We start from the raw sequence: 27574 nt of genomic DNA on the forward strand, positions 1-27574 counted from the left end.
GAGCTTATAGATCATGGCATTCCCAAGAACAAAACAGCCAGAGAGCCTATGAAGACTCACTCTACTTGGAAATCCCTGGAGGAATGAGTGGGGCGGGGGGTGACCTGGCTAGAATGAACAGATCAAGAATCTCTGTCCCCCTAGGTGAGGGATTCTTACTGTGTCTGTGTGGCTGCGCCACAGAACATCGTGGCTTTCTCTGAAGTCTGTGGACAGGCATAAAGATAGACCTCCTCAAGCATGGCCTGAGACCAACAGAACATAAGGTTTCCCTGGAAGAATCAGAAAAAAAAAAAAAAAATACAAGCATGAGAAAACACGCAGGCCTGAGACATAGATACTTGAATAGATACACACGTCCTGGGAAGAATACAGAAGGAACACATACCCTGAGCTATATGATCGACCTAAAATGAACTTTAAAAATACAGAAGGAAACAGTACACAGAGGAAAGACATGGCCATGCTGTTTTAGAGATGGACGTTCCTAGGCCCTAAGAGATAGAGACAGGTGGACATCAAGGGAGAGAAATGAACATTGAGGCCCGAAGATAAAGCGCACAACACAAAACCTCAGACATGAGAGACACAGACCAGCCAAAAGATAAACACCCGCAGCAGGCAGATCAGCGGGGGCCAGGGGGAGGCTTAGGTGACGACCTACAGGAAACACAGGAGAAGAAACACCCGGGCAGTTCGCGGAGACGCGCGACTCACGAGAGGCCCCCTCGGCCCTCCCCGGGCCCCGCGCCCCGCGGTCCCGCTGCCGGCCTCCGAGCGCCCTGCCCCGCGCCCCGCGGTCCCGCTGCCGGCCTCCGAGCGCCCTGCCCCGCGCCCCGCGGTCCCGCTGCCGGCCTCCGAGCGCCCTGCCCCGCGCGCCCGCGCCGCTCTCCCCGCCGCGCCGCCGCCTGCGCCCCGCGCCCCGGGCTCCCCTCCCGGCCCGCCCGCCACTTCCCAGCTCTGACGCGGGAGCCTCCTTCACACCAATGGGGCTCCGGCGCAGCCGGGCCCTGCCCCTCCCCCAGGAAGGTGTGTCCGCGGTTTCCACACCTGAAACTTCCGAGGAGAGTCAGATCCCTCCCTCCCGTCCGGGCGGGGAGGGGCGGGCAGCGGGTGGGGCGGCTGGGGCGGCCGGGCCTGCGCTGGGGACGGCCGGCCGGCGCCTGGGACCCGGAGGGGACTCTTGGGCCGAGACAGCATGTGACACTGCCCAGGTGGGTGCCCTCCTCCCTCGCAGCTCGTGGCTCCGGGCGGGCGGCTGTAGAGCCCCGGCGGAGGTAAGGGAGGGCCGGGAAGGACGGGGATCCGGGCCTTCACCCTGGGGCCAGCCCCGGCGGGGGTCGCGGGGCACCGGCTCCGGAAATGGGGGGCAGGGCAGATAGGCAGAGTTCGGGGGGGTGTGACTGAGTACCCTGGTCTGAAGAGGAGGGAAGCTGGAGGAAATGCTCTTGCCTGAAAAACTTGCTTCCGGCCTGGTCCCCGCCTTGGAAATGGGCACCCTGCCCCCAGATGTTCCCTGGGCCAGTAATCAGGGCTCTTCCTTCAAAGTCTCCGGCTCTGGGGAAACCTAACCCCCATAGTAAGGAATAACTGAGATTCCCTTTGTGGCCATATTCCCTATCTAGACGTGTTTTATTGTCTCCTTTTTCTTACCCAGGCCTGGGCCTCCCTTCATTTATCTTCCTATGGATTCGCATACTGTGTATGTCTAAGTACACGCCTCTCCTTGTTCGCCAAGGCGCCCGAACCCGTAAAAATGACTCCTGCCCAGCCCCCACCCTATTCCCCCATATATTCGAAGAACTTCCAAAGCTTCATGTTAACGGTGACTTTGCATTCTGGGTGACTTTGCATTCTGACGTTGGGGAGGTGGGAAGGGAACTCTGAGCTGGGAGTTGGGGGTGGGGGTGCTAGAACAGGGCTAGTTCTGAGCATCATTTATGGTTGCCTTCCAGCACGATTGTCCCAGGAGAGCTAAGCCTGCTGCCAGTGGATTTTCAGAACTCAGGCCCTCTCCCTTCCTGGATCTTGGATTCCCCAAGACAGATTTGCCCTCCTGTCTACCTAGAAGTGACCTCTGGCCAGGACTCTTGTCAGATTGAGGGGGAAGGGTGTGTCACGTCAGACAGACCAGGGAGAGAACTTTCTTTTCCACTTTCTTGCCTCCTTTGCTCCCCAATTTGCATTCCCCGGTCTTGCATCCTTGGCCTACTCCAGAAATCCCAGCTCCAAGCTAAACAGCTCCGGATGTGGCCTCTTTCTTAGGCTTCCTGTTTTATCTACACTTTGAGTTTGAAGAAGCTCCTGGCTTAGGCCCTAGCAAAGTGGGGATCATTTGTTAACCAATCTGGGTTAACAGAAACTGAAGCCATGTCTATTGGGGACCTGGGAGGAGAAAGGATGGGGTATCAATTCTGAGAGAGACTGTTTGGCAAGAGGATTGCATGTTAGTATCCTAGTGGGGAAGAAAGAGAAGTCAGGAGGTAGGCAGAGGAATCTCTCATCAAAAACTCATGATGTACTATATGTTGGCTAATTGAGTTTAAATTGAAAAAAAAAAAAGAGAATACAGTAATTCTAAGTATAGTCAGGAGTCATATATTAGGTGTCCCCAGTGTGTATGGCTTCCCGTATCATAGTCTGTCTGAGGTTGTCTGTGGCCACATTAAGCATGGTGTCTGTAGGATAGACAGGAACATGTCATTCGTGGTGTCTGGAGTGGTCAGTCACTATGTGGTGTGGACAAGAATGGGGTCACACACAGGATCATGGGTTGAACAGGAGCAGTGTTGCTCGTGTCAGTGGTGTAGACTCAAACAGGTGACTTACAGCATCTGGTGTAGACAGGGATGAGTCACTGTGTCTGTGGAGTGCATAGGAGCTGGTCATTTAGAGTGTCTGCAAGGTGGACCAGAGCAAGGTGACCTCAGGTTCTCTGTTAAGGACACAAAGAGGTTGCTCACACTCACATTATCTCTGTGGATGGCACCAGGGCCATGGATGGATTTGTGGGGCATACATCAGCATGATGTTCCAGGTCAGCTGATGGGTCTACAGGACAGTGGATAATGTGGTATTTTCAGACATTAGGGAACAGATAAGAGATGTTTATTACAGTTTTCATTGGGATGGTAGAGCTTTCCTCAAGTGGGTAGAACACAGATGTTAGTAGTTAGTGGTCCAGAAAGCTGCTCTCATTTTCCTATCTGTGTTGCCCCTGACATTGGGGGCAGTGATGTCAACCAGTGAATAAAGGCATTCATCTACATGGTGGTCTTATTTTCCAAATCAGAGTGAGAACATTTTGATTTGGGAGGTATTTTCCTAACGTGAGCAGCAGTATAGACAACAATGTAAACTCAGTAGTGTTGTAAGTTCAAGAGTATCGCAGTGATTTGTCGTGTCAGTCAGAATATTTGAACCTCACACTGCTACAAAATCCAGCAAGCATGATCCTCAAAAAAACACATGGCGCTCAACACCGGTTCGAAGAACAAGCAGTGTCATTGGGAGGAGGGGATATCTTTGAAATACAATTCTCTGTCTGGTGATTGGAAATGGACAAGAGTTCAGGTGTTGGGAGGCTCCCAAGGAGATACTGAGCTCTGTCGCACCCTGTATTAACAGAGTGACTTGGGGCTTTGTCTTGAACGAAGTGGCATGTGGACGGGGTCAGCAGATGCAAAATGTTTCTGGCCTGGAGGAAGGCTAGATCACCACGATGCCACACCCCATCTTTGCCTGTGCGTAGATAAACAGTGATTATTCATCCCTGGTGGAGAAGGAGATGAGAAGGTAACTGACATATGGGCAATGCAGAAAGGCTCTCTCCTGATGCCTTTATGCGAGTGGAACCATGTTTTGCAGCTTTCCTTGAGCTTTGGTCATGCCTGATTGCAATCAGATCACTAGGACAGGATCAGATATAGGGGACATAGGGTACGTTCTTCCCTTGTGGTAAATGGTGGCTGATCTGGTGACCACCAGTATTTCCAAATGGATAAAGGCAGTGTTAGAAATAGTGTCAGTCGGCTTATAGGCCGAGACATTCATCGTGTAACCCCAGCGGAACCGAAGACGTCCACGTACCCCAGGGCGCGTGGAGATACAGCCTGAATAGAGCAGGCAGACACTCATGTATTTAGGGGCTGCTTGTTTTGAGGACTTGCGTGTGTGCTTGCGTATAGGGCCAGGACAGTACAGATGTGGGTGACGGGAGACTTCAGGTGACGTCACACAGTCTCCTTAGGCAGGTAGGAGCCAAGTTTCATAAAGTGTTTATGGGGTGTGTGGTTGAGAGAATAGGGTCACGTCACAGTATCATCTAGTGATTATAGTATTTTGTACTTAGGTCTAAAAATAGGGAGCAAATCACGCACTGTGTCGGTTAACTGAAAGAGGACATAAAAGTCCTTCCACACAAGTGTGCTTATGTTAGACACGGCTCTTTGCCCCATATAGATGGTATCTGTGTCTATGGGGTGGCCAGGAACTTGTCACACACCACCTCTGCAGGGTGGCTAAGGACCTGTGTGTTTGGTTATGTCAGGCTTGATTGCATAGGAGCGGCAAGGGTGGCTTACTGTGTGTGTGTGCGCGCGCGTGTGTGCGCGCGTGTGTGCGCGCATGCGCGTGTGGTTGGGTGCTCATGCAAGCATGCTTGTGTAAAGGAGTATGCTTGTGCAGTAGCTCAGCGGGATGGCAGGCATTTTGGGTGGTAGGCTTCCATGTAAGCCGGGAGAAGACAAGAAAAATGTGCGGGTCCAGGGGCAGCTGTGGGTTCCACAGGCCCCCGGGGTCTTCTCTAGGCCAGTGACCTGCTAACGTCTCCCAGCTGGGCTCCTGGTTGCTTATAGTAGACGTCAGTCGGGAGACTTTGGTTTGAGCTCACCTGTACCATTTGCTTAAGAAGTTTGAGCAAGTGTGTAGGTTACGGGACCTCCAGTTTCCCCCTCTGTAAGTAGGCAGAGCTTCTCGTGTGTCTCTAAAGGTCCTTCCAGCTCATGAATCCTCTGTTTCTCTTTTATACTTTCTCTCTCCTCAACAGTAATTGCAATCCCTAACACTTCCGTGACCCTCAAACTTAACAGTGTACTTTTTAATGTTACTTAGTCTTCATTAGAAATCCTTGCAAAGGAACAATTTAAACCCCCGTTAAAGATAAGAAAATGGGTGTTCAAGTAAATTAAATGATTTCTACAATTGTCTAAAATGACAATGGGCAGAATTAGCAAGATACATACAAGGCAAAAGTAAAAATTGAACAACATGCTTTTAACGCTGTCTTCTTCCCTTCTTCATTCATGCAATAAATCTCTGTGGAGGGCAAAGTCAGCTGCAGGCAAGGAGACAGAGCAGTTAATATGGCAGTGTTTCTGCCCTTATGAAGCTCATGCTCTAGCCCAGAGAAGAGACATTAAATATGTAATTATAAGCGCAGTGAGTGTGTGAGAAGCAAAGGGTGCGCTGGGGCAGAAGAGAATTCCCCGCAGAGGGGCAGTACACGTGGAGGCCCATAGCACAGGCATGGGGGCTGGGGGGCGGGGTGCTGAGAGCTGTTGAGGCCCCTGCAGGGGAAGGCAGAGGTCAGGCGTGGAGGGCATATAACCCAGGCTGAATATTTGGGCTTCATCCCAGTGGCAGTCAGAGGCTACTGGAGAATTTAAACTAGAAGTGGGGCATTGAAGGATCGGTCCCATGCACTCTAGAGAATGCCTTGGTGACGGCAAGAGTTGCTGTGTGGAGGCCAGCGGCCAGGCTGTGCCCCAGGTGCAGTGGCCTGGGTGAGAGAGGACAGGAGAGCGCACCAGGGTCTAGCAGTGCGGATGGAGAGAAGTGGACAGACTCGAGGGATAAGTAGGAGGTGGGCTCAACAGGACTTGGCTGCAGATTCGATCTGGGGAAGGTGGGCCGGGAGGGAAACAAGAATTTTGTTCCATCATTGAAAAGCATGTATTGAGCACTGAGTATGGACCAGGTATTGTGCTAGATGTAGACAGTCGATCAAGATGGATGTAGTTCTTGATCTGGTGAAGCTTACCACCTATTGTTTGGGATAGATAATAAATCGAAATACACACATAACTGTAATTGTATCAATGCTGCAGAGGAGAAGTGATGTGAATGAAAGCTCGTAAGTCTATGGCGGGGAGTGCAGTCAGCTGGTCAGAGGACTGGAGAAACTTACGGAGCTAAACCAGGAACATGTGGTCTCACGGAAAACGAGAAAGAGTCTATCTAAAGGCAATAGTGTCAGACCCCGACAAGAACCACCACACTAAGTGTCCTTTGGTGTTAACATGGGCAATCGTGGGGGATGTGGGCAGCGGGGTGCTTAGTGAAGCAGGGATGGGGGCGGGTGAGATGTGAAGAGGTGAGGACCTCGGGTATGAACAATTCCTTCCACAGTTTAGATGAGAAAGCCATGGCTATGCTTCAGTTGTGGGATGGTTCCAACAGAGACGGGGATGGTGCGAGAAGAAGAGAAAATCCATCGCATAAGGTGACTGAGAAGACAAGCTAAAGAACATGGCGTGTAAGGGGAGGGACACCTGTTGGGTCGTCAAAGCAGGAAGGGGGAAAGAGCGAAACTCAGGGTGCTCTGAATTGCCAGGAACTGAAGTAGTTCCTCTCTATGGGTTTCTAAATTGTTTTCAAGGTAGGAGGTGATGTTTTCTGCTGGAAGTGAGAAGGCAGGTGGGAAGGTCAAACTTGCAGGGGGGAGTAAGCTCATGAGGGTAGCACGGTGTCATGGACCTGGCTGAAGGGGGAACCACTGTAATCTACTGCGGTGTAATCTAGTAAGTCTAGTTATCATTCTACTTTACAACAGCTGCTTTATTATTTTTTTTTATTTTTAAGATTTTATTTATTTATTTGAGAGAGAGAGAGAGACAGAGAGAGAGAGCGGGGGAGGGGCAGAGGGAGAGGGAGAAGCAGACTCCCTGCTGAGCAGGAAGCCCGACAACATGGGGCTCGATCCCAGGACCCTGGAATCATGACCTGAGCCGAAGGTAGACGCTTAACGGACTGAGCCACCCAGGCGCCCCTACAACAGCTGCTTCTATAGTGGGAGACAGAATTGCTAATTAGTTACAAGGCTCTGCTAGATACTATGGAAAATAAGATGAGTCAAGTCCAGACTGTGCATGGGGAGATCACACTACACTTTAGTACCTTGGACACTGGCTACAATGGCCAGGCTGATTCTAATGCCTTCAGCAGCTTTGGAGGAAGATTCCCCACTTCTTGCTTCTCTGGGCTGTTGGATCTAGGGTGTGTCACTCACAGTGTCTGGGAGTTATACAGGACTGAGTCACGCTTGGTGTCCAGAGAGTAGACAGGGAGAGACCATATGACATAATACAATCTAGAGAGTAATGACCCCTGGGAGTGCTCCGTGCTCTTTGACAACGGTCTCACGCTCTAATTTAATCATTTATTATCTGTCTCCTCCATAAGACTGCAGGCTCCGTGAGGACACAGTCTTAAGTCTGTCTTGTTTACCACTGAATGCCCTGCCCTTAAAGAGGTCACTTGGTAAATATTTATTAGATGACTAAATCAGTGGTACATTTCATAGAAGCTATTGCTTACTTTGTTGAGTATTTTTCATCTCCAAGAATAACTCTAAATGAAACCAAAGCAATGTCTTACTGTTATTCTCTATGGTCTGTCCCTTTGATAGGTAGAAGCAAAAAGGGTGATACAAACTTCGTGTTTTATTCCTCTTTAGGGCTCAGCCCTGATGGAGGCTGAGAAGCCCCAACATGGGGCCTCGACCCCCATCCCTGCCTTAGCGGAGCTCAGTGTTATCCCGGAAGCTCTCAGGAGAAGCAGTCAGACCGCGACCTTGGGGCCCGAAGTTCAAGAAGGCTGGGAGCCATCCTCCACATGGGCAGAGGGACGAGGACTCTCGGAGACCCAGCAGGGAGACTTAAGGGATATGAATAACTGTGCAACCAAGAACATGACCTCCTTCCCCAAGGAAGCCCCTGCAGGTGCGGAGACCAACCAGGAGGACTCTGTGGGGGAGACAGGGGACACCCCAGAGCGCCGGGAGGCAGTGCCCCAGAGCCTGGCAGATGGACAGGCAAGGACACCGGCTCCCGCAGAGCTCAGGGCCTGCCCTGTTCAAGGTGAACATCTAGACGTGGTCCCAGTATCCAGTGAGCCGGATGGCGGAGTGGAGATGGAATTTAGACCAGAACTCCCTTCTTTGACTGGGGGAACTGGACATGCGGAAGAGAAGGAGGAGGTTTTCCCAGACACCTCTGCTCAGCCCAGATTTGGGCCTTCCTGTGAAGAGCACCCAGCAGAGACCCACCAGCCAGGGGACTCTGTCGGGCAGGGGGAAGAGCTGCAGTCTACGGAGGCACAAGAAAGTCCAGTGAGAGGGGGACTCATGTGCCTTCTGGGGGCTGAGGGGCTGGAGGAGCAGGGACGAGTGGAAGGGGGCTTCCAGGAGGAAGGACCTGTCAGGGAGGATGGGAGTTTAGGGGAGCAGGAACAGCCAGGGGAGCAGGTTAATGGCACAGAGGGAGAACAAAGGCAAAAACAGGAGCAGATACAAGGTGATGTGATGCTTGCAAAACAGGGAGAAAGAATGGGGCTTTCTGGGGAGTTGGAAGGTCCACACTGTAGTGAGCAGGAGAGGAAGACTCTGGGCCAGCAAGAGCTACAGAAGGGAGAGGAGGGGAAGAGGGAATTAGGGGGGTCAGGGGAGAGGAGGATGGATGCTCAGAACGAGGAGAAGCAAAGCTCGGCGGGGAGATCAGGGAAAGTAACTGGAAGGCAGGAAGGTCGAGGGCTTCAGCACAAAGTGATGTCAGTGGAGGGGCAGGAGGAGCAGCCGGGGAATTGGGATGGGGACCCACTGTGGGGAGAGGCCAGAGAGGGAAGTACAGAAGAGGCGGGGGCACGTGATGGTCCTTCCACACTGGCTCCAGTAGCCCCTGAGGTCTCGTCTCCCTGTGACGCGTTTCTAGACACCTGTTATCCCATGACCAGTATTCCTGGGACTCAGAAGGAGCCCAGGGCTGAGGAACTATCCCCTGTAGCTCCAGCTCCTATACTGGAGCCAGGAGGATTGTCCTGCCAGCCAGCTTCTTCACTTGGCCCTCTTCCTGCTGGGGAGTCACCTGACCAAGAAACAGCTCAGGATGGCCAGCAGGAGGGATCCGAGCTGGGGAACAGGGCAGTGTTCAGCCAGGAGACCGAGATGGTCTCTGCCAGGACATCAGCAGCTCCTCCAAGGACACCAGATTCAGCTCCTTCCAGTCCTGCCGACGTCTCCCCAAGCACAGCTACATCATCATCTGCCAGCCCCCTAGTTGCCTCTCCCAGGAGGGAGCCCTCTCTTGTTGCACATTCTCCAGAAACCTCCAGAGCATCTCTTTGGACTAACAACGCATCTCACTGTGGGGCTTCTGAGACTCCCCCAGCTGCTCTCTGTGGCTTCCTGTCTGCAGAGGCCACCATGGAAATATCCACCAGCTCCAACCGGGCCAACCCTCAGAGCCCCCTAGGCCATTCTACAGGGGCTGTCCAGCACCTAAGGAGCAACTCCTTCCCAGGCTTTCATAGGACAGAGCCAACTCCGGACCTGCTGGGACTACCACTTTCCTTCTCCCATTCAGAGTTGCCCCAGAGGGCCCCCAAACCTGCCCTCTATGGCTCTGTGATCCCGAGAAGGGACAGGAAAAGTGGTAGGGACTGCAGGATCATTCCAGAATCCCCTAGTTCATTATCTACTCTGGGGCAGGACTCTCAAGAATTCACTTCAAGTCCGGAAAGATCCAATAGTCCCTGTAGCACCCAGCCATGTGGCTCCCGACACACTTCAGCCTCTGCCCCAGAGTCTCCTGCCTATGGCTCTTCCCCACCCCTTGTCTCTGTAGATGTGAGGATCCATGAACCTCTGCCCCCTCCTCCCCCAGAGAAGAGGCGTGTCCACCCCTCCATGGTAGAGAGAGACAGCCATCTCCACGCAGGAGTTCCCACGCTGAAGCGATGTGGCCATCCTCTTCCATTGGCCCCAGGTTTGGGGCTACATGGCCCCCCCAAAGGCCCACTTCCCCCAGTTCCTGACTCCCTTGTGGCAAGGCAGCACCGTCCTCTGCCCTCTACCCCGGACACTCCCCACCCTACTCAGACCTCCTTCTCCCACAGGCTGAGATACAACAAGCCATTACCCCCAACTCCTGATTTGTCCCAGCCCCACCATTCTGTTTCTTCTTCTAGTAGTCCAAGGATCTACAGGCCTCTACCCCCTGTCCCTATTATGGATCCTCCCACTGAACCACCCCCGTTACCCCCAAAGTCCAGGGGGAGGAGTAGGAGCACTCAGGGAGAACTCATGAACGCAGGGGGTCAGGGCAAGCCAAGGCCTGTTTGTCAAGAGCGGATAGTCTCCACTCCCCATTCTGTTGGACGTACCTCCTGGCCCCCAGCCATGGGCCGATCAACAGACTCTTCGGCCTCCACCAGCAGGAGCAAGAGGGAAGTGTCCCCTGGCATGGCTTTCAGCAATGTGGCAACCCTTCTAAGTCCCTCTTCCCCAACCACACACTGGAGTCTAGAGCTCCAGGGACCCACCTCTGAACCAGGACCCTCAGAAGAGTCTGAGGCCCCTGCCAGAGGATCTTTGAGAAGAACAGCCCCTCAGGAAGGAGCCAATGGCCTGAAGAGGTTGGATGTAGGCCAAGCAAGGCAGTCAGAAAAACTCAGCCATCCCCATCTGGAAAAGGCATCGAGCTGGCCCCACAGGCGGGACCCAGGGAGACCACCAGAGAGCAGCAGTGGGCAGGTTGCAGATCCTGGTGAGGGATCCAGTAAGCACAAGGGCTGGAACCGGCAAGGCCTGCGCAGACCTTCCATCTTGCCTGAGGGCTCTTCAGGTAAGCAAGGAGCAAGATCATGGTGACGCTCATGTGGGACCAAGCTTTCTCCAGCTCTCACCACCTCACCCATCTTCTGTCCCCAGGGCCTCTACTGTTCCCTCTGGTGGCTTCACTTATCCGCGTACCCAATGTCAACACAGAAGGAAGCCCTTGAAAGCCTCTCTGAGCTCCCTGTAGTGCTCCTCCTCCTTCCCCTCTATCTCTGTCACCCAGCCGTGGTGGTGTTTTATTGTGTACCTGTTTTTCCCAAGATGGTTGTGGATGATCCCCCTCTCCCTCACCATGACACACACACTGTCCAGCTACCAACACCTCTTTGAGGTCCTCCTAGTAGTAGAGAAGACATCCTCTTCTTGTCCAGTTCACATCTGATACCAGGGATGGTGACGCACCTGGTAATAGTGTCCTCAGGTGCATTCTCCTTTGGCACTGGTCTCCTGCACAGACTCCCAGTTGGGCCCTTCTGTTCCCTCAGATGCCTACATCTCCTGCTTTAGGTCTTACCTTCTTGGGCTCTCTGAATGTCCCTCTACAATCTCAGTGACTTCACCATTTCCATTTCTAGATACAAGAGGTCCAGCCGTAGAGAAAGCCCTTGGCCCTTCAGACACCGTTGTTTTTCGGTGAGTCACCTTCTCTCTTAACAGACACACTTGGACTGTCTTTTCTTAGGATACTGAGATTTCCATTAGTTGACAAGGGTTCTGGGACACTGTGTCTTCCAGGGATGGGAAGGGGAAGAGACATATACCAGGATTCCAGGGTAAGGGCATCTTTTCTCTTACCTGGCTGTCAGCGGGGTCTGACTCTCCCATCCTCCTAGGTTCTTTAGCCATGAGCTAAACCCCCTGTAAAAGTTCAACATGACATCCAGAACAGCTCTGAACTACCTAAAAGTGGGTCAGGCTACAGCTTGCCTCTTGAGGGGATTCAGCCCTCACATCCCAGCACACGGCCCAGAGATCGGAGACTATCTCATCTAAGGTCACCTGGGGCTTCTCTGCATCAGTGGCCAGCAAGCACCCAGAGCCCCTCTTGCCTCCGCAGGGAGAAAAAACCAAAGGAGGTAATGGGAGGCTTTTCAAGACGCCGCTCGAAGCTCATCAACTCCTGTGAGTACCTAGAAACAGAAGTATAGACCCATATGGCATTTTGCCCAAGACCGGAGCTCATGACTTTTATCAGTGGGGCTGTGATCTCTACAGGGAAGAGAATCTCCAGGAGAGCCAGAAGCAGCTTGGTGGCTTCTGTCTTTATGCCTCAACATCCCTGTCTCCCTAATTCTCTCCCTCTGCCACGCTTCTTTGCCCCTGTAGCTCAGCTGCTTTACCAGGAGTACAGTGATGTGGTTCTGAACAAGGAGATTCAGAGCCAGCAGCGGTTGGACAGCCTGGGAGAGGTGACCGGGCCTGCCTCTCCCCGGCAGCCCCGGAGGACCCTGGTCTCCTCAGAGTCTTACCTGCAGCGCCTGTCCATGGCCTCCAGTGGCTCCCTCTGGCAGGAAATCCCTGTGGTGCGCAATAGCACCGTGCTGCTCTCCATGACCCACGAAGATCAAAAACTGCAAGAGGTACCCAGCGGGGCAGGGTCGGGGCAGGGGATGGGCCTACAGGAGGGAGGGCAAAGTCTCATCCTGATTTCCTCCTCACTACCACCACCACCAGCAAGAGCAGGCTGTCCCCACCACACACTCACCGCACGCTCTGGGCACGCCATGGCTATCGCTTGTCTCCCCTCTGATGCATGTGCATTGCTTTCTGGATGTTAGCACTTGCCTTCCTCCCCACTTCCGCAGGGCGTGGGCCGCTTCCTTCTACCTGTTGTTGGTTGGGGCTCACACAAAGTTACCATGCCCCTGAATTTGTTGGGAGGAATGTGGAATTAATCCCTTCACTGCTGCTTCAGGCTATAGACTAAAATTTCCCTCTTCAGCCGGGGTTCCACACTACACTGGTTTTTCTCTTCCACCAAGGCATGTGAGTGGCTTTTTGCTGTGTCCCTTGCAGCTGTCCTGTGGTCCACTGGTCTCATACAGGCTTTGGAATGACCATCAGTCTTGGCTCGGTCCTTACACCCAATGGCAATACTGTAGTAGAGGCTGTTTGTCTGATGTTACATTATTACCATTAACAGGTTTCACATGGAGAGCTTCTCTTAATAATCAGTCTGAAATATGGGGTAGAACCTCTCTTCCCGGGAAGACAATATGGCACCATGGAAAGGCATCATGGAATCATGTTTACATATTTGGCTTCTGGAGTAAATGACCTGGTTGTGAAGCCCACTTTGCTGTTTGCTGGCTATTTAACTTTGGCCAGATCACTTGATCTTTCTAACCTTCTGTTTTCTCATTTGTAAAACTGGGTTGCAAAAAGGATAAGTGCCTAGTACATAGCAATCACTCAAAAAATGTTTACTACTGTACTTTAATTTCAAGTCGGGCCAACCTGGGTCTGAATCCTGGCTTCACCATTTGCTAGCTGTGTAACTTTAGGCAAGTTACATAACCACCAAATCTCAGTTCCCTTGTCTAAAACTTGAGGATAATGTCTACCTTTCAGGATTGCTCTGTGGTTTAAGTGAAGTATCCATATCTAGCTTTTAGCATGATGTCTTTTACTAGTTTGATGCATTTTAGTGCCATACTCTCCCCCTTTCAGAGGTGGGAAAGAGTCAGATGTTAGCCAGACAGACTTAGAGATAAACAAATCAAACAGAGGCAGCTATAAATGTTTAGGATTTTTGAAGCTCAGACCTGGGGGCCTTATTCTGACCTCAACTTTTATTTATTTATTTTTTAAAGATTTTATTTATTTTTTGACAGAGACACAGCGAGAGAGGGAACACAAGCAGGGGGAGTGGGAGAGGGAGAAGCAGGCTTCCCGCCAAGCAGGGAGCCCGACGCGGGACTCGATCCCAGACCCTGGGATCACGACCTGAGCCGAAGGCAGCCGCCTAACGACTGAGCCACCCAGGCGCCCCTTGACCTCAACTTTTAAAGCACATGGAGGATATGTAGAAAATGAATGATCTGCCCAATACTTATGGAACCAAACAACAGGAGACGACATGAAACCTAGCTCTCTTTCAGCAAACTCCAGCAACACTGGGAAGTCCACCAGGCCTCCCAGGCCAGCCCTGGTCTCCTGTTTCTGAGAAGAGAAGCCTCTATGCTTCTATGCACATAGTCCTTTCATAAAATAGCGTTTCTGGGGTCTCCAAGGTGCTTGCACCAACCCCATTTCTTTTGACTGTCACAACATCTTTGTGACACGGAGGTCATTGTACCTACACAAAAAGACAGAAAACCTGAGGTTCAGTGAGGTGAAGTGAGCCACACAAAGTCATATAGTCGGTGAATGTTGGAACCAGTACTCAAATGTACCTTGTGTCCCAGTTCAGTGTTGTTGTATGTGAGGGTCATCACCCAGGTGTGTGTGTCTTCTTTCTCTTTCTGTCCCTCCATCTACTTGGAATTGCATGCTTGGATGAAGAGCATGAGCAGCCGTGCTGGCGGAGGACAGGGCTGTGAGCCGTGGCGCCCCCTGTTGGAACCTCCAAATAAGTTCTCAAGTGCTGGACCATCTCCATTAAACCACAACAGCACATCTCGTTCTCAAATATCCTGCTTCCTCCCATTTCTCCTCAAACCCCCAAAGCACCTTCATCCCCTAAATCTGTCCCTCTTTCAAAGTTCTCTGGCTCAGTGAGTGAGTCTGCCATTCACTCAGTTACCAAACTCAAAAACCGAGGCATTACACTATGACTCTGGCTACTCTTTCAGCCCCATTTCCAGCAAAGAACCAAGTTCTTCCAAATCTCCCTCCTAAATAATTAGGAAGCCGGCCTACCTCTCCCCATCCCCGTGGCCATTCAGACCTCCATCTGTCACCTGGAATGACTATGGCAGTTTCCTAACATGGCTCCCTTGCCCCTTCTACTCTTTTCTCCACATCGTGCTCAGAAATAACATTTATAAAAATCAAATCTGATCAAGTTATTTCCCTACATGAAGCCTCTTTTTAATCTTCCCATTGCCTTAAGTCCAAACCTTTTTACCTTGTTTTGCAATCCTCCAGACCTCTCTCTATTTGCCTCCCCAGCTTCATCTCCTGCCACTATTTTAGTATAAATACTTGGTTCCAAAACCACTCCATTTATTTAAGCTTCTTGAAAGTATCCTTTTCGGGGCACCTGGGTGGCTCAGTCAGTTAAGCGGCTGGCTTCGGCTCAGGTCATGATCTCAGGGTCCTGGGATCGAGCCCCACATCGGACTCCCTGTTTCGCGGGAAGCCTGCTTCTTCCTCTCCCTCTGCCGCTCCCCCTGCTTGTGCTCTCTCTCTGTGTCAAATAAATTTAAAAGTCTTTAAAAAAATTAAAAAAAAAAAGTATCCTTTTCTCTTACACCTGTAGGGGGTTGTACACACCCTTCCCTCGGCCTCCAGTGCTCTTTCCCTCTCCTCCTGATGCCACGTTGGGCTCTGATGTGACTGGGAGCTATGAGAGGAGCTGACTTGTTCCCTCCTCTGCCCCTAGAATGTTATGCAGTGGCTCACGTACACTGGGGACTTGATACCTATTTTAAATTAATCTCCTCTCCAACCTCCCAGGCCAAATTTGAGCTGATCGTGTCAGAGGCCTCCTACCTACGCAGTCTGCATGTGGCCGTGGATCATTTCCAGCTCTCAGCCCCGCTGCGGGCCACCCTTTCCAACCAGGAATACCAGTGGCTCTTCTCTCGTTTACAGGACGTGCGTGAAGTCAGCACCACGTGAGATTCCTCTTCTCCCAAACACCACTCACTCGGCCTCAGTATCTTTAGCCTGTAAACCATCGGTTGTCGTTTTTTTTTCTCTCTCTCTTTCAGCTGCCCTCTCATTGCTCCCTTCATGATTCCCAGTGCTGTGGGAATAGGGAAAGCAAAGAAGAGGAGAGGGTGTGCGGGTGGCTAGATCCATTCATGGATCGACAAATGAATGGGAAATGCTTCCCAGGTTGAGGACAGGATGCACAATGGGCAGGTGCTGCACTGGAGATGGGTTGTGGGAAACAGGTAAAGATCAGAAAGCCAGAACAGAATCAAAAGACGAACAGGAAATGGAATATAAGGATCAGAGGGTTTGATCAGGGGCAAACTAGGGATTGCCTTGGAGAGAAACTCTAGAGCATAGCAGGGGTACAGAGCTAAGAACAGTCAATAGAAGTCACCAACTAATAGAAAGGAGGAGTCACAAACTCAAGGTATAGCAGGGGTCAGCCAACTGCTCACTCAGGAGACTTGTGTGAATATTGTGCAGGTTCCTTTCAGACCTGGAGGAGAACTTCGAGAACAACATCTTCACCTTCCAAGTGTGTGATGTCGTCCTGAACCATGCTCCTAATTTCCGCCGGGTCTACCTGCCTTATGTCACCAACCAGACCTACCAGGAACGAACTTTCCAAGGCCTGCTGTAAGACCTGATCCCCATCCAGTCCCCCTGTGGGCCCTGCAGTGAACTTGCCCTGAAACTCCCAAACCCCAACCCCAAATGGTATCCCCAAAGCACATGTTCTTCTGCCTGCTCTGTGATCCCAGCCCCAACCCACCTTTTAGACGCCCCCACCATAGACATTCCACTGCATCTCTACTCCCCGTGCCTTCCCTGTGTCCCCAGTACTCCCCACGTCCCTCCTCACTTGAGGCTCGCTGCCTACACAGGAACAGCAACAGCAGTTTCCGAGAGGTCCTGGAGAAGCTGGAGAGCGACCCCGTCTGCCAGCGCCTTTCCCTCAAGTCCTTCCTGATCCTGCCCTTCCAGCGCATCACACGTCTCAAATTGCTGCTCCAGGTACAGCGGCTCCCTCTCTGGGCCTTTCCCCTTCACCTGACAGGGACAATCTCAGGGAGACCCAAGGCACAGGACTGCCTGTTCTTTTGCCCCTCTTCCACACCCTGTGGATGATGTGAGCCTTCTCCCCATTGCCCACACCCTTCTTCCTCGGGGTGAATTTGCTGCAAAAATTTTGTTCCTGGACTTCATTAGCCGACCCTCAATTCCCTCTTCCTGTTTTCCCATCCCTTCTTTCCATCTGGCTCCTGCCTACTGTTTGTTCTATAGAACATTCTGAAGAGAACACAGCCTGGCTCTTCCGAGGAAGCAGAGGCCACAAAGGCACATCATGCACTGGAGGAGGTAAGCAGCCACCAGCCCCACTCAGACCCCTTGATTGGCCTTCACGGAGAATTCTTCTTCTGCAAAGGCCCATGACTCCAGAGAGCACAGGACCATGCTAATGGGATTGCTCAGCTACCTCAGTGCACCCACCAAACCTCCAAACACCCTCCCCACCCCCCATCCCCTGCCCAGCCTCCTTCCCACACGGAGGACGCTCCACACCAAGGGACTCTGTACGTCCCCAGACTCAATCTTACATTCACTCCGCCCAGGAACCTCCTGGCAGGTCATACAAGGTACACCAGAGGCCTAGAACTTCGATTTCATGCTGCCTTCACTCAATCCCAACCTGCCAGAAAAAAAAACGGAGGCTGTCACAACCAACCTCCAGATTTCTTGCAGGGGACTCCAAGGTCAAAGCCTCTAACACAGTGCTCTTCCTCTCTCCTCACCCTGCTTGACATTCAGCTGATCCGAGACTGCAATAACAATGTCCAGAGGATGCGACGGACAGAGGAGCTCATCTACCTGAGCCAGAAGATTGAGTTTGAGTGCAAAGTGAGTCGGTCTCTGGCACCCCCACCCCACCTGTGAAGCTTCACTTTAGCATCACCCACAGGTCACCCTCTAACATAGAACCGTCTTGCTCGCACAGTCTCGGTCTCTGCCCTTACTTCTGCACACCTTCTCTTCTGTCCTATTTCTGGGACACCCAAATGCCTGCTTCAGTCTCCATGATAAATTATTAAGTGAGAAAGGATAGACACAGAATTTTGTTTATTATAGCATATTATCTTTGGTGAAAAAGTAGGAGGACACAAATCTGTGTCTGTGTTTGCTTGTGTATACCTAGAGAAACTCTCGAAGGATACGTGGGAAATAAAGGACAGGGGTCACCTGAAAGGGGTTACCTAAGGGGGAGAAAGTGCATTTGGGAAGTGGGCTGGTGAGGGAGAACATTTGGTGCTTAAATCATTCAGTATTTTATCAAGTCTTCACCTACTTTGACCAAAGCAGTATGAAATTTATTCCAAATACAGGGCCAAGATCTCCCATCAAAATACAAATGTAAATAAACATTCTGCATTCAAATTCCACCTCAGAGCAGATACCACCCTTACTTCCCTCAAAGAGCGGGAAAATCCCTGATCCACATGTTAATTGTAGTCCAGTACCCTTATCTTTACCCAACTTCCAACCCCCAGCAGACCGCACCTAGTTCTCCTCAGTCTCATTCCCGCATATGACTCCACGGGCTCGTCTCAGGTCTCTGGTTATAATCAGAGAAAGAACAGATGTCAGAGCTGCCCAGATCTTTTAACTCCTAAGGCACACAGTGTCCTGTTCCCTGCCTTCTACCCTCACATACCCTAACTGGGGTCTCCCCCTTCAGTTCAGGCTTCCTGGCCTGAGCTTTCTCATGTAGTCCCTGTCCTGGGTTGAACCACAGGCACCTGCCATTTGCCTGAGTTGTGGACGTGGGAGCTGCACAGCAGTAGACGGTAGTAGAGAGAGGGCTCTGAGAGAAACAGTCTAAGCGGATGGGTTATGAGAAGGAAGGAGAATGTGGAAGAGGGGAGTGTCAGTGGTGGGACTCATGAGGAGGAGGCACGGTGGGGAGGGCAGGACTGAGGAAGGCTCACGCTTGCCGTATCTGTGACACTGCCTTTTCTGTCTTCCCTGCGCTACAGATCTTCCCACTCATCTCACAGTCACGCTGGCTGGTGAAGAGTGGAGAGCTGACAGCCCTGGAGTTCAGCCTCTCCCCGGGGCTGCGAAGGAAACTGAACACGCGTCCAGTGCACCTGCATCTCTTCAATGACTGTCTGTTGCTGTCTCGGCCCCGAGAGTCAGTGACTAGAATGGGAGGCCAGAGTACAAGAGGGGAATGGGATGAGGCAAGAGGGCAGGACTCTTGGGACAGAGAAAGCTCTTATTCCTAGAGGAGCCCTTCTCAGTGGCTCGACCCATGGAGTGCAGGTCATGGCCTAGAGAAGAGAAAGAAAGGGGATCCCACCAAATTCTGTCATGAGATCACATGGCAGGACTTGGACTATGTTATAGTCACAGAGCAAAATGTAGCAATCTAGCAGACCACATTCTCAAATCCGTTTATTTGGGCTAGACTCAGCCTTAGTCTAGACGTTCTTAGCCAATTCCAGATCCTCACTCTTTGGTCCTAAGGGCCTTAGAAAATTTATATTGGTTTTATCTCTCCAACTCTTTAAAGTGGTGAAGTATTCATTGCACATGTGGTTTGTCAAATTGGTGATGACAAATCCCTGGGGACCCTGGAGCTAACATCTTGGGAGCAAGGTAGCTCCATCTTGTGGTTTTTTTGAGAATTTGCAAGCTGCAAAGGACAGGGATCTTGAATCCAAAGATAGGAGGGTGGATGAAGTATAACAGTTGTAGAATCGGGTTGACAAACCTTGTGTTTTACAGGGGTAGCCGATTCCTGGTATTTGATCATGCTCCCTTCTCCTCCATCCGAGGGGAAAAGTGTGAAATGAAGCTACACGGACCTCACAAAAACCTCTTCCGACTCTTCCTGTTGCACAACGCACAGGGCACCCAGGCTGAGTTCCTCTTCAGCACTGAGACCCAGTGAGATGGGGCTGGGCAGAGGAGCTGGGGAAGGGAGGGAGGGAAGGAGGGAGAGAGGGATGGAGGAAGGGAGGAACAGAGGAAATCCTGGGAAGGAAGTGGGGCCGGGGCAGAAAATGTGCTCAGAAAACAGCCATAGCACTATTTATCCTATTCTGGACTGGAGGGCATCCATAGGGAACCCCAAACCCAAACTCTTAGAGCTAATAGACAACTTGCAAGAGATGGGGTAGGAAAGGGTACAGAGTTGCTACCAAAGTTTAGCATCTATTTTATGCTCTTCAGTCAAGAGGGACAAAGTCTGCGAGACAACAGAAAGGAGATGGGCTGGTATGAAGTAACTAAAGAATTGAATTACTGATGTCCCTGAGTGAATGGCCATGTTGTATGAGCCAGAAACTCTTCAGTGCCAAAGGCTGGTGGACATCTATGTGAATAAGACAAGCAACGGGGTGTCTTTAGCTTGCCTTCCTCCCACCTTCCAACCCAGTCCTCTGTTGAGCAGAAATCTATAGTGTTGAGAACTTTGATTTGCTCATCTTTTTAATGATAATAATAATAATAATAAATACATTCACACACAGATACATACATTTTGGAGAGTATTAAAGAATAATACCTGTAAACCCTGGTACACAGTGCCTAAAATGAGCAACTACAGGACTATAGCTACTGTTGCTGTTATAAGAGATATAAGAAGCCTCTTCTTTAAAAAGTTTGACATGACACCAAATGGTCCAAGGATCCCTGTGTTGTAGACACTTTTCAGTTTTGTCTCTTGGAAGACACCTCAGGGTAGGATCAACCATACCTGCCTTCACTTATGGAACATAGGGGCTGATATAGGGGTTTGTATACAAAATGTCACCAAAGTCAAGGAATCAGATACAGACTCATGTTCTTTGTTTAGTGTTTTGGGCAGCATCTTCCTGGAATAGAAATAGTGTCAGCTCTCAATTACTCCAGTGTTTTTGGAAGCAGAGGCCTACATAATACAAAATCCTTCAGATAATTACAAAATAAATTTGGGTTATATTGCATGACCCCAAAACTAGTAGATATATTTCCCTGACCTAATTATGATTACAAAATAATTTCCATCGCTGAGATATTTGATGGAAGGGAGGTGGGCAAAAGAGTATCGAGAATTCTGCAAAGTGGTAGAGGGTATCTAAACTGAGATGAACATTTTGCTCAGTACAAAATGGAAAATCTCATGTGTATATAATTGACAGTTGACATTATGCCGCCACTTGAAAGATACGCCATTAAGAGGACAAGCTTAGAGAGAGAAGGAGAAAAATAAAGGGTGATAAACACAATTACATACAATTCAAGATCTTATGTTTCCAAGCAAGCGAAGTCCCATTGACTTTTGTCCGAGATGTTCTTGAACTAGACTTTTTGAACCAGACAAGTCTCTCCCACAGTCATTTTCCTTCCCCATCATTGGCCTTCATCCTACACCCCAGAGCTGCAGTTGCGGCATTGACCCTGCTTTGTTTTCTCAGAAGTGAAAAGCTTCGATGGATCTCAGCCTTGGCCATGCCCAGAGAGGAGTTGGACCTTCTGGAGTGTTATGGTGAGTGAGGGGGTAAAAGGGAGAGAAAAATGGCAGGGCTGGAAGTCACCTTTGGATGTAGGAGTTTAAGAGGCTGGGTGCTAACTCTGAGAGACTCCCACTTACTGCTTCTATCCAGAATTTTAGAGTAGAAGTCTGAGCACTGGAGCTTAAGCACCTGAGATGATCCACTTAAAACTACTCACCACAATGGTACCGCTTCCTTCTCCATATACTTCCTCCCTTGGGCAATAATTTCTCTTTTTCAATATTTGTCCCCTTAAGTCTATCCTGCTATTATTTTGCTTAGATTTCACCTGCTTCAAGGTCTTGGGGAAATACGGGGAGAAAGTAGGGCTGGAGTGGGAGTTGTGGGAGAATAGCAACCTAGTAGATTTGTCTTAACCACACCATCTCCTGTACAGAATGACCTGAGACCACGGCCCTTAGCCCAGGCTGCCAGGTACCCACAGGTAGCCACAGACACACACACATATTATGAATGTGTCTTGCATTCATGTGAAGCCTGGATTTCTGGGTCTCATATAAGTCCCCACAGTTGTCCTCCAGCAAGAATTCCCTAATTGGTATCCAGAGAGGAACTGAACTCAAAGGAACACTGGTAACTCAAAAGAACAAACAAATACAAGGAACCTTGGAAAATGAAGTAGGAGAACCAGGCTGTAAACTGAGTTCTACTAACTTGTTTGCTACCTGACCCGTCTGCTGGCCTTTACTTCCCCAGTTGGAAGGAAGGCAAGATGATGATGCTTCCTCCTTCGCTGTCATCTAGTAAATGGCAGAAGGAGATAAGCTTTAGAAAAAGAAGTACAGGTAATAATGTAGTGTTCTGTTTGTTTTTGGAGGGAACCAGCGAAGTGTGGTAATGTAGAAAGAGCGATAAACCCACGTAAGATGGAATGCTTGTGGGTCAGGAGTCCTCTGAGGCTTGTTATCTTGAGCTTTAAAACTGTGGAAATTCCTCTGGTTCACAAAAATACTGAGATAGAGAAAATCCACAATTTCCTGAGGAATCATCTTGATCAACCCAGTCATTTACAAGTGAAGAAACTGAAGCTATAGGGGATTAAGCACCTTACTTAGGTCACACCTGGAGCCCCACGGTTGCATCTCTTCCAGTCCCACATTTGGTACTGGGAAGGAAATGAAGAATGAGTCACAGAATCAGATTTTACAATCTATTTGGGGAGGCAGAACACACACACAAAGCAGTTGGATAAGAGGCAAATGGTTTGGCCTGGACAATTAGTTTTAAAGGAATTCAGAATCCATTGAGGACTAAAGAGTCAGGGAAAGTTACAGAGGGAAGATGGGTCTTTAACAGACTTTGAGTATTCGTAATAATGAGTCACTGAAGACGGTCACAACGTATTTCTCAATTCATCTTCCCTGGAGAAATAGAATTTTTGATTCATTTCTGTTTTGGTATTTCCATTTCCTTTTTGACCATTTCCTGGTTGAGGATGAAGATTTTTCTGATTGTCTCATTTGTCTGTAACTTTCTAAAGCCTGAACTTTCTCTCTCCCGAGTCCTCCCAACCTCCCCCTGTAATTCCCCCTCAGTGTTCCAGTCACTTGCCTTTCCTAACCTCTCTTCACACTCTCCTCTTCGAAAGACTCCCCACAAGTACAGTGCCTTCGAGCCTACAAACCCCGAGAGAACGATGAGTTGGCGCTGGAGAAGGCAGATGTGGTGATGGTGACTCAGCAAAGCAGCGACGGTAAGAGGGAGAATCCGTGAGTAAGCTGGGTGTTGAAGGTGGGATACTGTAGGTGGATGTATTTGTTTCCTAGGGCTGCATAACAAAGTACCACAAATGGGGTGCCTTAAAACAATAGAAGTGTATTCTCTCATGGTTCTAGAAGCCATAAATCCAAAATCAAAGTGTTGGCAGGGCCATGCTCCCTCTGACACCTCTTGGGGAGGATCCTTCCTTGCCTCTTCTAGCTTCTGGTGGCCACAGGTATTCCTTGGCTTGTGGTAGCCTAACTCCAATCTCTACCTCTATCTTCCTTGTGTGTGTGTGTGTGTGTGTATGTGTGTGTGTGTGTGTGTGTGTTCAAATTTCCCTCTTTTTATAAGAATACCAGTTATATGGGATTAAGGCCCACTTTACTCAAGAATGACCTCATCTTTACTAATTACACCTGCAAGAACCCTATTCCCAAATAAGGTCACATTCTGAGGCACTTGGAGTTAGAACTTCAATATATATTTTGTGGGAACACAGTTCAGCCCATAAGAGTGGAGAAGGCCCAGGAGTAGGCAGCTGTAGACCTTGCCAGACCTAGAACAGCCAGGGCTAACACAAGGGAGGCTGGATTTCCCATGCCAGCGGCTCTCCAGTCCTTTCAGCCTTACCATTCAGAAAAGTTTTAGGGAAGGAGATCCAGGGGGAGTTATTATGGGTCTGTCCCAGGTAATTCTTCCCACCCTCCCTGTGCTCCTAGGCTGGCTGGAGGGCATGCGACTGTCAGATGGGGAGCGAGGCTGGTTCCCTGTGCAGCAAGTAGAGTTCATTTCCAACCCAGAGGTCCGTGCACGGAACCTGAAGGAAGCCCACCGAGTCAAGACTGCCAAACTACAGCTGGTGGAACAGCAGACCTAGCTATTTTCTGGGAGGAATTCCCTGAGTGTAAGGACAAGACGTTCCTGGAAAGGGCTGGCCCCAGAACCCTGCAACAGAGGCCTTCTGTGGACCAAGAAGTAGACCTTCTGAAAACTCGAGGACAAAATGAAGCTACCAGTCGCGAGTCTCAAACCTCCTTTCTGTGCTTTGTGCTTGGTGGAGGGATTTTGAGGGACTTTGCACTGGATTCTGAGAATCTTTTCTCATAAGAAAACAGATAAATGGGGCCTAAGCCAAGGAACTTTACCTCTACTACCATATAGTACTTAAATATTCTCTGTTTCCAGAGTGCAGATTCAGGGCTGACCAAAGTTTCCATCATGGCTACAAGTTAAACGGAATCTGACCTCAGTCCACTAGAGGGAGATGTTTAAGGGGGATTAGCACATCAGATGAGAGGGTCAACAGGGTGATCTCTAAGGTATCTTCCAACTTGAGAGATTTTCCATAATTATTGGTGTGGGGTCAGGGCATGCATCTCTGGGATCTGTGTTGGTGGCAATGTGAGGGTAGTACTCTCTCACTCTAATAAATTTGGCACTTCTCTGAGTGTTTTCTTCTCAGACTCCTGAGCACTGAACAAGGTACAGAACATGGAATCCCATGAGGATTCCAGGCCATTTGATTTAGGTGCCACAAAAGACCAAGATGGTACCTAGGTCACGGCAGATGCCAACTCTTGCTTTATGACTTCCAAGAGTTTGGGCCGCTTTTCTGTTTGTTTTGGCCTCAGATGTTGTATAAGGACTTAGAAGGAATTGATGAGTGATGAAAATCCCATTCAAACCTTCTTTTTTATTGAACTCATAAGTTAAGGCATAGGTTAGTTGGAATGGATTTGGAAATCCTACTCAGACCATTCACGATTTCATATTTTGACTTGAATTATGGTGAAGGTATCTTCCCAGCTATCTCATCGTCTTTGTGAAAAGCAGCATGTATAATGGAAGAGTCCTAGAACCCAAGTCAAGAGACCACCTCCAGTTATTGCACTGCCATGATTCAGCCTGTCCATGTCTCAGTTTCCTTTCATGTAAAAGACAGGATTGGACCAAGTAACTTCAAAGTCCTATCCAACTCTGCCAAATAAGATTCTCTATCTCCTACTGGATTGCCTTTCTCAGTTGAGGAGCATCACTCTATGTTAATTCTCATATAGAGCCCTCATACAACAATAGTATAGTCATCTTTTAAGCTGGATCATTATAGTCCTTCCCTGGACATTCTACTGCTCTGTTTCATTTTTAGGAAGCTCAGAAGTAGAATTGCATTGCAGCTTTGTGCAAAGGTAAGAATAATATGATAAACTTTGTCCTATACCCACTTGATGATACCACACGATAGTGTCACATTTGATAACACATTTTGTTTTCTATCCATCCTAAAATGTAAATTAGCTTGCTTAATTTTTAGAAAAGTTATCACTATAGTAACTGGGATGGGACTAATATTTATCCTAAACAAGTTAACACTACTAAAAAATCTAAAATGGGGATGGTTTTAGAGAAGTTCAATTGAAGTTTTCACTATTTTCATAAAGCCAGCTTTTTGTTATTAATATATGATATAATAATATGTATATATTGTATGTAAACTAACAAGTGGTGCTCCTTAATAGCAGTAATAATTAATATAATCCAAATTATTTGTTCAAACCAGCATTTGAATACTGGCCAAACAGAGCTGTATCCAACCTTATATTTTATAGGCAAATTCTCCCTTATTTTCCCAAAGAGGTAAAATGAAAACTTCTGAATGATACACAGGCAAATAATTTTTTTTGGTTGAATGACTGCTTCTTTGTGTGAAGTTGCTAAGGCTTTCTGAGTGCCTTTGAAGCTGACATCTGTAAGACTGAAACTGTCTTTAGATATTTAATCTGTATTCATTTCATTGGGTTACTCTTCCCCTAACCCGGGAAATTAAAAGACAATTGGCTTCTCCCTGTCTTTAGGTCCTTGGTTATAAAAACAAAAATGAAACAAACAAGAACTTAGATATGAGTCACCTCTACTCAGTTGAATTACTAAATTTCCTATACTTTGGGTTTTGGAGAACTGGGTACATCTACTTAATTGTTTCTTCTTTCTTTGGATTTCCGAATTTAACTCAACTTATTCTTTAATTCTGATTGGCATCACTGTCTTAGAAACAGCAATTTCTTATAAGAGATTGTGAAAACAACCATTTACCAACACTTTTTGGACAGAATGGCATTTGAGGCATGTATGAATATACAGTGTTTTGGTTTGGGGGTGGTTTTTTTTTTAAGCAAAACCATGCCCAAGGGTAGTGTCTTCAGGAGAGATCAACAGTAGTTCTTTATGGTCCTTTTCTGAATTGTAACATGCTTGGAGCTTAGCATCACGTAGATTTATGCTGAATTATTTCCTTCGTGTCCTTACCCACATTGAATTTCCATCTGTCACTTTTATCAGTAATACAGCTTAGCTCTTCCTTAAAGTTTATTTTCACTATCAACTTTTCACTTACAGTTAACTATGAGCTTAAGATTTTTATTGTGTACCATTTGCTCTGTCATGGTCATTTATAATGATTTTAGTAATATCAGCCTACGTGTTAATATCTGGAAGGTTCACGGTTTGAGATGTAGTTATTTCCCCTAATTTTGTTTTCTTTCTGTCTCTTAAACAACTTCTATATCCACGATTCAAAGCAAAATGGCTTTTGGTCCCATGATGACTGATTTTAAAACCTTTTTTTTTTTTTTTTTTAGTCTTTGGACTAGGAGTTGTTTAAAAGCCTTTGAAAAATCTAAAGGAAATTATACTCTCTGGCTCCCCTTCTTTCATACATATATTTATCCCCTTGACATAAGCCCAGTTTTCTTTGGGATCTCACGTTGCTCTACCCATAATAGACTGTATGCTTTTAAGTATTAAGTGCTACTCCCCTTATCATAGCCTCTTCTGGTTAATGAAGTTAAATTAGAAATCCAGTATTTTGGTATAGTGGCCCTTTCCAGACACACCTGTTTCTCATCCACCCACCCTAAGACACATCGTTAAGACTTGTGTGCATGTTTGTATGTGGTTTTTCCAACCTCTATATTAATGTCTTTTGGTGGTGGTGATTTGGTTCTATCACTAACAGGTTCAGTGACCCTAGAGCTGCATTTGCTGTAAACATGACTCGGTAGCTGCATGATTACAGCAACTCCAAAGCTGTTGTTTAATGTAATCTTTAAACTCTGAAATCAGGTGTGCAGAGAGGCCAAAGGTTACAGGCAAATGAGCTAAAGAGGAACCGATGCCAGACTCAAGTCATGATTCAAATGTGCTGAGAACATTCTCTGTACTTAAAAGTTTTTGACCCACTTCCTCCAACCCTCCCATTTTAAATGGCAATTACGGAGTGGGCATTTCTCTAGCCTATTCCTCAGAAGAGGGTGAAGCAAAGCATCCATTCATTCTGCTGAATTCCCAGGGAGGATTGCAAAAACAAGGCTCCAGGCACAAAGAAGACTGGGGAATGCAGGTGAGTGGATGAGGGTGTTTATTCTTTCTGGGTGGCCTGTGCACAGGGAATGTGTGGAGGAAAGGGGCTGGGTTGGTGTGTGCTATAAACGTTTTCCAAGCTGGTGAAGGAGCTCCAAGGGAGTGACTACTGATCCCTGCTGCTTGGAGGATGAGTCATGGGCCTGAGGGCAGAGCCTGCTACAGGGAGGGGCCTGAGTCT

At 48.8% G+C, this 27574-nt stretch overlaps 1 protein-coding gene across 1 annotated transcript; it reads left to right on the forward strand.

Moving 5' to 3' along the window:
- Nucleotides 1-1087: 1087 nt before the first annotated feature.
- ARHGEF5 (Rho guanine nucleotide exchange factor 5) lies at nucleotides 1088-25816 on the forward strand. Its single transcript, XM_036087227.2, has 15 exons — nucleotides 1088-1214; nucleotides 7736-10898; nucleotides 11467-11524; nucleotides 11949-12013; nucleotides 12218-12471; nucleotides 15512-15672; nucleotides 16199-16351; nucleotides 16600-16729; nucleotides 17000-17074; nucleotides 17525-17614; nucleotides 18748-18905; nucleotides 19502-19663; nucleotides 21175-21245; nucleotides 22862-22966; nucleotides 23697-25816. The coding sequence occupies exons 2-15, from the start codon at nucleotides 7748-7750 to the stop codon at nucleotides 23852-23854; spliced, it is 4791 nt and encodes a 1596-aa protein (XP_035943120.2). The 5' UTR covers nucleotides 1088-1214; nucleotides 7736-7747; the 3' UTR covers nucleotides 23855-25816.
- Nucleotides 25817-27574: the final 1758 nt, after the last annotated feature.

This window comes from Halichoerus grypus, chromosome 12 (genome assembly GCF_964656455.1).
Source record: "Halichoerus grypus chromosome 12, mHalGry1.hap1.1, whole genome shotgun sequence".
Taxonomy (NCBI): Eukaryota; Metazoa; Chordata; class Mammalia; order Carnivora; family Phocidae; genus Halichoerus; species Halichoerus grypus.